At 30.7% G+C, this 9,456-nt stretch overlaps 2 protein-coding genes across 2 annotated transcripts; one reads left to right on the forward strand and one right to left on the reverse strand.

Moving 5' to 3' along the window:
• Positions 1 to 602: 602 nt before the first annotated feature.
• LOC140444898 (B1 protein-like) lies at positions 603 to 5,053 on the reverse strand. The gene is made up of 3 exons (XM_072536582.1): positions 4,860 to 5,053; positions 3,106 to 3,354; positions 603 to 775 (listed from the first exon to the last, which is right to left on the reverse strand). Exons 1-3 carry the CDS (start codon positions 4,920 to 4,922, stop codon positions 677 to 679), a joined length of 411 nt encoding a protein of 136 aa, XP_072392683.1. The 5' UTR covers positions 4,923 to 5,053; the 3' UTR covers positions 603 to 676.
• Positions 5,054 to 7,634: 2,581 nt separating this feature from the next.
• On the forward strand, positions 7,635 to 8,105 carry LOC140446139 (uncharacterized). The gene has a single exon (XM_072538669.1). It carries the CDS (start codon positions 7,635 to 7,637, stop codon positions 8,103 to 8,105), a length of 471 nt encoding a protein of 156 aa, XP_072394770.1.
• Positions 8,106 to 9,456: the final 1,351 nt, after the last annotated feature.

The following is a 9,456-nucleotide window of genomic DNA, read 5'->3' on the forward strand; positions in this document are numbered from 1 at the left end:
TAACGTATTCTGTCTGATATTGGTTGAAAATTTACAATTGCTTTGTTTACTTTCTCTGACACCACGTGCTCATTATAATCATATTTTCTCTGGCGAAATCTGTTAGGAATTGCCCGTTTTTATTAGTCTCCTTTGTAAATTATATTGTATATGTATATGTTGAAATACTTTTGATTATTTTGTTTAATTCATTGTCGAAGTATTCTCTTACGTCGTTATCTTTTTCTTCGAATGGAGCATGTATATTAATAAGTGATTTTTTGTTATTTTTCCTTGATCTGAATGCCTTTTGATACTGGTATAAACTCTATTATTATATATCTCTTACATTCAATTATTCCTTCCGACATATATTTTTCTGGTTTTGTCAGCTTTGACTCTTTTAATCTTTTTTTCTCTTTCTTTATTATACTTACCATTTGGATACTTATCCAAAAAATATCTTAGATTATCCAATAGAAGCTTGAACAAGATGTTACTAAAGCCCAGTTTGGTTTTAGAAATTTTATAATCACATGAGTAGCAATATTCGCATTTAATGTACTAACTCAACGACGTATGGAATTATACTTTCTAGTTCATAATAAAAAAAGATATTATTTCTTTTTAAGTTTACTATCTCTTAAATGTAACAGTAAAAATATAAAAGAAAAAACGACTCAATTTCAGATCACAGTTATCCCAGAGCTGCACCTGCCGAGTTGTATAAACAACGATCCATTTCAAGGGCTGTAGCTCCTGGGCTACCTCTATCTACTGCACAAGTATTGATAACCTGCAAGAGAAAAATATATGTTACAGTTTATGTGTCATATTAGGCTGCATTAAAAATTCTCTAAACATTTGTAGGACTTAGAGAGCTTAGGGTTTTAACATTTATATAAGAAAAAGGCTGGAATGCAACATTTTATTGAAAACTTTTACATAAGTTAAGACGATGGTGTGTTCCCCAATATGATATATTTTATCGCAGAAAGTGTACAGTTCCTGCAATGTTAACGGATAAAATTAATAACATAGCAAAAAACGGCTCATCATCATTCTGTCTTCCTTTATCTCTACGCGGGGTTCAAAGTTATCTTTAGTAACATTTTTTCCAAATTTAAATACGTTCAGATTGGTTTTTGTGACACAACGGAAGCTTTTAATTCTATAAACTTTGACAAAATTTCACATTCAAACATTGAGAAAAATAGTTAGTTACGTATTGTTTTCATTCAGACAGAACAAACTAAACATGTTAATATGTTTATGCAATTGAATAAATCTACATAAAGATGTATAATTAAAAATTAGAAATAAAAGAATTCTAACAAATAACATTATAGACATATCCATGACTAATGACTTTTCAAAGTTCAAACTCCCACATTCCCGTAGAATTTATTATGCAATGAACCTACTTAACTGGAAGCAATTTTCACCCTTGCATCAATAAAAAAAAATATATTCATCTTCACCTTGAATTATGAAAATTCCAAGAGTCAATTGCAGTCTATTACAATTTCAAAAAAATAGCACCAGCTAATAAAGGAAGAACTAAATAAACTGCATTCACAAAAAAGAACATGGACAAGATTCGAAAAACTCAGCGAGCCATGGAACGACAGATGCTTGGTATCTCACTAATAGATCGGCAAACGAACGAAGCAATCCGGAACAAAACAAAAATAAAGGATGCCGCGAAACAAGCAGCTAAATTAAAATGGAAATGGGCTGGACACAACGAACGTCTCGAAGATGGTAGATGGAACAAAGAAGTCGGAAACTGGCGACTGTACGATGCGAAGAGACCAAGAGGAAGACCTCAAATGCGCTGGAGCGACGATATCAAAAGAGTCGCAGGACCAATGTGGAAACGCCTAGCACACAACAGGGATGAATGGAAAATAAACTGCATACTAAAGATACAAGCATCATGTTTCTCTGGGGGTCATCCCATGTTGGAATAGCAGGTAATGAAGTAGCAGACAAAAATGCTAAAGAAGCTATAAACGACAACAGTATCCCCATATTATCTCAATCTGTAAGTATGGGCCTAAAAAGCTACTTTATAAAGCACCACTTAGAGAACTGAAACAATAAATGGAAATCCACACCATCAAAGCTTCAGGAGATAAAAAATAAGATTGGACCATGGCAACCACCCGAGGTATCCAGACGAAAGCAAATAATTATTTCCCGTTTACGGCTTGGACATACCCAGTTTTCTCATGAACATTTATTTAAGAAAGAAGAACTTCCAATTTGTGATGAGTGCGGTTCACTCCTTACGGTAAAACGTGTGCTAGTTGAAAAGTGCGAAAAGTTCAATCGTCACAGAATTAAATACCATTTACCAAACAATCTTAAAGATATTTTAAACTCAAAAAACACTATATATAACCTACTTTTTTGTTTCTAAAAGACTTTAATTTACTAAGCAAAGTTATTTTTTCGCTAATAACTTTATTAGGTTGAAGCGGGTTTTTTGTAAATAAAAAAATGTTTACCAATATTTTAATTTGTGTTACATGGAGCTCCATACGCAATGCTGGTAAATAAAAACTTATATCTATTCTTCTTCATATACCATGTCTTTTTAGAACGTTGGTTATCATCATCTATCTTATTTTTTAAAAGGGACATTCCCAGTGGTTGGCTGTATACCATAGTTTACAAAAAATTTACAATAAAGTAGCCTTCCGTTATAAAATGGTTTAAAATTTTTATTAAAATTTTAAAATTATCCAAAATATTTATAATTTTTCAGAACGTTTTCGACTCTATGAGATCATCATCAGTCTATAAAGCAATTGGAACTAGCCACATAATGAGGTCAGTAGATCCTTAAATTACATAAGTAAAGTAACAAATGTTATAATTATTAAGACACTAGGTCAATGATAAAGGATTACATTTTTTAAGGGAACGTACAAATTGCCAGCTCGAAAAAGGATCCTTGCTCGCTGAGTAAAAACAACCAACTGTTGTATAATTTGTATCCACGTCATACCAATTCCTCTAGAGTTATGAACGTGACGAATTGGATGGAGATTACTTAAGAACGAGGGGAATGCTAGTAAGTGAATATGCACATAATTTGTATTAAAAAATATTAAGTACCTGTTGGATCCTTTCTGGAGACGCACTTGGAGCGATTGTTCCAGCCAGTTGTTCTACTCTGTTTCTATTTATTGATCCATCACCATTTTGGACCCCAAGTCGTTGATGTATACAAAACAAATGTTGTGCTAAAACCGGATTATTTGGAAATCTTCCTTGTAGCATTCCACTAACTAAATCGGGTTGTATTCCAGTTCTTGCTGCACATGCTTGATGAGCAGCTATCAGTGGAGTAAACTGGGCGATATTCTGAACAGAAAATAATATAGGTATGGAATATGAAAAAAATTATATACACGGTGCAGCAAGAGTGCGTTAATTGAAATCTGATACATCTATTACTATAGGAGATAACAAAAAATTATTTTAATTTTTAATAAAAAATTATTTTAGTTTTAATTTTTTACCACATCATTTCTACCCTTATAAAAATCACCCCTTGCGAAGAAATTCGAATAGTTGTAGAATGTTATTTTCATTGAAATTATAAATACAATGATTTTTTTAATCAAAATTGTATGAATTTATTAAATTTCATCTTAAAAATCAACCCTTATTAGTTTGTAAGGATGCTTGAATGTATGTCTGTGCCTTAATAGCACGTTATGTCTATCTTACTAAATATATCTCGAAAAATATATAATTGGATTTTTACTGCTAAATCGGTTATCTTTTAAGCTATGAAGTACTTCAAACTAACTTTCTAGCTTTTTTAAGGGCAATAAAATCATTTAAATTATTTCTTTTCAAACCCTGATCTTTAAAAGGGTTGTAGTTGAAAGGGCTTGAACGAGTCATTAATCACGAGTGTATGCAAACTTTGAACAGCAATATCTTAATCAATTTTTGCCCTACAGAAAAACAAAAAAAATACCAAAATGTTCAGAAAAGCAAAACCTATAATTATTATTTTTCATGATTTTTCGTATCACTAATACTTTTTAAGTTATTTTGAAAAAAAATGGTTTTCAAAATTTCAAAATTGTTCCTTTACTTTAAAACCAATTTTTTTTTTTCAAAAATAATAACTTTAAACCGGCCAAACTTAGATCATATAAACGATACATAAGTTAAACAAATTTTAAAGCAGTAATGATTAATGTTATTTGAGGTGCTAACTAGGGGTAATTGTCACGAGGTTTTTACCAAAAAAAAGTGATCAACTTTTTATTCTAAACAAAATAAAGCTTTTTTTACACACTTTCAAAAAATTTAATGAAAGTTTCACGTTGAAATAATCGATTTGGAATTTGACAAATAAGAACCTACTTTTCATTAGCGAAAACTCTGCTTCTACTGGGTTTGTAGACTTCATATGTACACAATTTTTTTCTATAGAATATTTTCTTTGATAAATACTTACTTTTTGAGTTATTTGTAAAAAAATCTAAAAACGTGGTTTTTATTTTATAAAACGAACAATTTCACTCGCAAATAACTCAAAAAGTATTGACTTATTGAAAAAACTCTAGAATGAAAGTTGCTTAGAATTAATCAATTTATTCATTTTTGCTTGTTTTAAACGAATGTTTTTTCACTCCCGAGAATAGCTCGCTTTCACTATCCAAGTAAAAGCAACACGGGTTAAGCCCAAAAGTGAAGTAGAGGGTGAGGAATCTAAATTAAAATTTTTAAGCCAATTCCTTTGTAACGAGGAAAATTACAGCCTAAAACGGTCATTTACTGGAGTATAAGGTAAGACAAATTATAGATATGGCAATGGTATAGACAATAATAATAACATTGATACATACCTGAGAAATTACGTAAGGTAAGAACAGCACAAAAGTCAATGTTAGCACCTTCATTTTTAGCATAATAACGTTGTTCTATAGAATGAACGGTTTTTATTAGACACTCGTTTAAAAAACGAAATAATATAAGTAATTAAAGAACTTTAATTACTATTTTCAAAGTACTCTGCAACATCATTTAACAACTCACTCATTGCAACATTCAAGAAATGATCATATTTATTAAATTATTTTCTAATGTTTTAAACAATTAAGCTTGAGAAAACTTTGAATATGTACGTAAGGTAATTAAAAATATTGCAACACTGGAAAGTTTTATTAACTCGTTTATAATTTAACAAAACAGCAGCAGATATCATACACAAAAGAAATATTAAATAGTCTACTATTTAGGCCAGCGGAGAACGCCCAAAAAGTGCTTTAGTTTTCAATAAATCCATAACTTTCTGGCTACCGGGCAAATTTGGTACAATAATAAAATGAATGTAATGATAGTTCACCAGTTTGTCTATGAAAAAATCATTGATTTCACGTAAAAATCTTATACAGATATTTGAAGATGCTAAAGGGTTCAGCTGATTATGTTTTTTTTGTTTCAAACAATCTTAAAAGGGAAAAAATATTTTTTGTCTATAAAACGTAAAATGTCTTATACATTCCTGAGAAAAATTATTCAAATAAAACTTGTAGATCATAAAAAGTTCTTTAGTTTTGAAAGTTTTCAAAAACTATTTTTTCACTTTTTAAGACTTTAAAAAAAAAAATCAAAGCTGTTCGTCTTCCCGAATTTCTCATCAGCTACAGTTCATATGCCTTCTAGATCATTCAAATAAGATTTTTACGTGAAATCAATGATTTTTTTACAGTTTTTTACATTAGACTGGTGAAGAAAAGAAGACTGGTGACCCAGTCAAGAAAAAAAAAAGCTGAAAAATCTTATACAGGTATTTCTATATATACATATAGAATATATAGGTATATACAGACAAGTCCGTGAAAAAGTGCAACTAATTTTGCTTTGTTTTTTATTAAACAATCTTAAAAAGTAAACATATTAATATGAAAATATTTTTTATCCTTAAAACTTCTTACACATTTCAGAAAAAATAATTGATTTAAAAATCACAGATCATAGAAAGCTCTTTGATCTTGAGTGTTTTAAAATTAAAATATATAAAAAATTCGGCGAGATAATTTCAAAAAATCTTAATTTTTTCAATAATTTGTAATTGTTAATAACTTTGTTTTTTGCATAATATCATGTTAGATAACTACTCAAAATTGTGGCAGTCAATGAGTTAATAAAGTGCTGTAGCTCCAAATAATTTATAGGTTATTCAATTTATTTTTCCCGGGGAGCGAATATTTAAATAAATGTACTTGCCCAAACAGTCACTCTAGAGTCTAGAGGTAGAAGGTACAGCTGCTTCCTAAAAAAACTGATAAGACTCTTGGTAAGATTTGATCATTTTGAGCAGTGTATTTGTTTGATCTGACATTATATTATATTCATTATGACAGGAAAAAATCAAACAAACAACAAACAATTAATTACATAATGTTAATTCATAAATTGTAATAATTATTAAGATCTAAATTTTGATATTATTTTAAATTCCTGCATTTTATAAATAGTATATAAATGATAGTTTTTACATAAAATAGGGTTGCTGTTATTATTATTATTATTATTAAGAAATAAAACAAACGACTTAACTCAACAATATATTAAAGCAAGAATGACAATCAATTTAAAAGCTAACTGGGCACTATCAGAGGTAGCAAAACATTTTAACATAAGCAGAACCACAGTTTTCCTATTAATAAAAAATGGAGGGAACGAGAAACTTTCGAAAGAAAGCGATGGTCTTGAAGACCAAAACTATACTAAATTTAGGTATGTAAAAACAAAATTAATATTTTGTAATATCTCCATCAGTATTGATAACAGTTTATAGTCTTCGGTTCATCTGCGTGAAAGGTACTATGAAATTGTCTTCTAAACCTGTTGTATACCGTGCCACAGCTCTTCAGCATTTTGAGGTATAAAATTACGCCGATACAATCGTTTTTTAATCATTACCCACACATTCTCGATTTAGTTTACATCTGGACTGTAGTTTGGGCCATGGTAAGGTTTCGATGTTGTTATTCTAGAGCCATTGGTTTATTATATTTGCAGTGTGAACAGAGCAATTATCTTGTTGGAAGATAAAATTATTTTCTGGATACCACTGTTAGTTTTACACTGCGAAACATGATGTTTTCTAGCATATTCAGATGAGTCTGCCCAACAAACCTGCCATCAATACGCCATACCATTCCCATTCCTCTAGATGAAATCCATCCCCATACATTGGCGCTATAATGACCAGCTGCTCGATATCTATCAACATATAGTGGATTAAATCTATTATTATCTGGTCTATACATCCAAATTTTGCCCTTTTTAGAAGATTCAAAAATTTTCCTATCTGTAAATATTACTCTGTCTCAAAAATCTTGATTTTGTAGCTGATGGTTTAAAGCAAATATAAGTCTTGGTTGCTTCTTTTGTGGTGTAAGAGCTTGTTTTTTGCTGCAGTTCGGTACAGTTATATTAAAAAAAAGGGTACAAGTATTAGAAAGGGAAGTTAACGTCATTCTATTTGTGTAAAACCGGCTGGGATTTTTGGAGGTTATCAAATGTCATAAGTGATCAAAAATGCAACTCATAGACGTCAAAGACGTTTAATTTGATAGAAGGTTTAACTTTACGTACAATAAAAAATTAATATGCCTCGTCATTTAAGTGAGATTGAAAAGGCTCAAATAATTACGAAAATGGAAGAAGGATGGTCAATTCGTGCGCTAGTAAATTTCTATAATAGAAATTTGAAAACAATCTTCAGAATTAAGCAACGATGGGTCCAACAACAATCATTAAAAAGAAAAGTTGGTTCAGGGCGTTCCAAAGTATCCACTCCTCAACAAGATGCTGCTTTAGTTCAATTCTTAAGAGATAATCAATTTGCGACGTCGAAGGATTCAAGGATTCATACGGGATTTCCTGGTGCCCAACCTACTGTAAGGATCAATGAATTCGAAATTAAAAAACGACCAGCTGCTAAAAAACCATTAGTAACTGTTGAACATCGGCAAGCAAGAGTAATATTTGCACTAAACTATATTTACCGCAACCCACAATCTTGGAACAACGTCATTTTTACTGATGAAAAGACTTTTCAGTCGACCTATAACGGTTAAATCCGTGTTTATCGTCCAGCCAATACTAGGTTTGAAGAACGATATATTCATTCTCATAATAAATCTGGACGTTTTTCTGTAAATGTATGGGGTTGGATTAGTATACATGGACCTGGTGTTTGTTGGCGATTAGAGGGAAGATTTACTACCGACAATTACATTAACGTTCTGGAAAACGTAATTCTCCCTTCTATTGAGCAATTGTATCCTAATAATACTTTTATATATCAACAAGATAATTGTTCAGTCCACACTGCCCATGCCGTAAGGAATTGGTTTCAAACGCAAAACCTGGAAGTATTGCCATGGCCTGCGCACAGTCCAGATATAAATCCAATTGAAAACATTTGGGGCATAATTGTTAAAAAAATATATAAAAGAAATTTTATGCCACAAAATTCAGATCAATTGTGGGATAAAATCTTAGAGTGCTGGGAAGATCTTGATCCAAATATGATATCTAATATAATTCAAAGTATGCCAAATAGACTAAATAAAATTATAGAAGCAGACGGTTCTATCACCAAATACTAAATTCTATTTGTAACAGTCATTAAAATTATTCTTTATATAATTGTTGAATAAATGGTTTCGTCTAATTAATGCTCAACGCCAATGATTTATATTTTTAATAACCTGTCACATTTGATAACCTCCAAAAATCCCAGCCGGTTTTACACAAATAGGATGACGTTAACTTTTCTTTCTAATACTTGTACCCTTTTTTTTTAATATAACTGTACCTAAGACGCGATGTTTTAATTCTGCGCCAAGTCGTTGTCTTTCTTCCCGAAAACTGTAACATAATTCTTGCAGTTTTCGCATCTTCAAAAGGATTCTCTTCTAATCTCTCCAAAACCGCATGATCTTTATGAGCGGTAAATATTATTGGTCTTCCAAAACCTTGCTTTCTTTCGAGAGTTTCTTGTTCTCTCCATCTTATATTAATATTAAAAACTGTTGTTCTGCTTACGTTAAAATGGTTCGCTACGGCAGATAGTGACCAACCATCTTCGGTAATTTCGTTACAATTCCTCCTTTTAGTTCTTTGCTAGCATGTGAAGTCATTTTTGAGGTTGAACAGAATAAGTTACCTGACAAATTTTAAGATTTGGCAGTGACAGTGACAGTATGTAAATAATAAGTATTTATCCTTTAAAATACGCTCCTCAATTTTCTACAAAATACGCTTTTAGAGTCGTATCAGTTTTTTTAGGAACCAGATGTACATTTAAAAAACCTTAACAGTTTATTAAATTTTTTAATAAAAAACACTCCCAAAAAAGGAGTGACTTTTTAGCTTATAAACATTTATAATAACTGACATTTTTAATGTCACACAATTGTAAGT

The sequence above is a fragment of the Diabrotica undecimpunctata genome, chromosome 7, assembly GCF_040954645.1.
Source record: "Diabrotica undecimpunctata isolate CICGRU chromosome 7, icDiaUnde3, whole genome shotgun sequence".
NCBI classification, from domain to species: domain Eukaryota; kingdom Metazoa; phylum Arthropoda; class Insecta; order Coleoptera; family Chrysomelidae; genus Diabrotica; species Diabrotica undecimpunctata.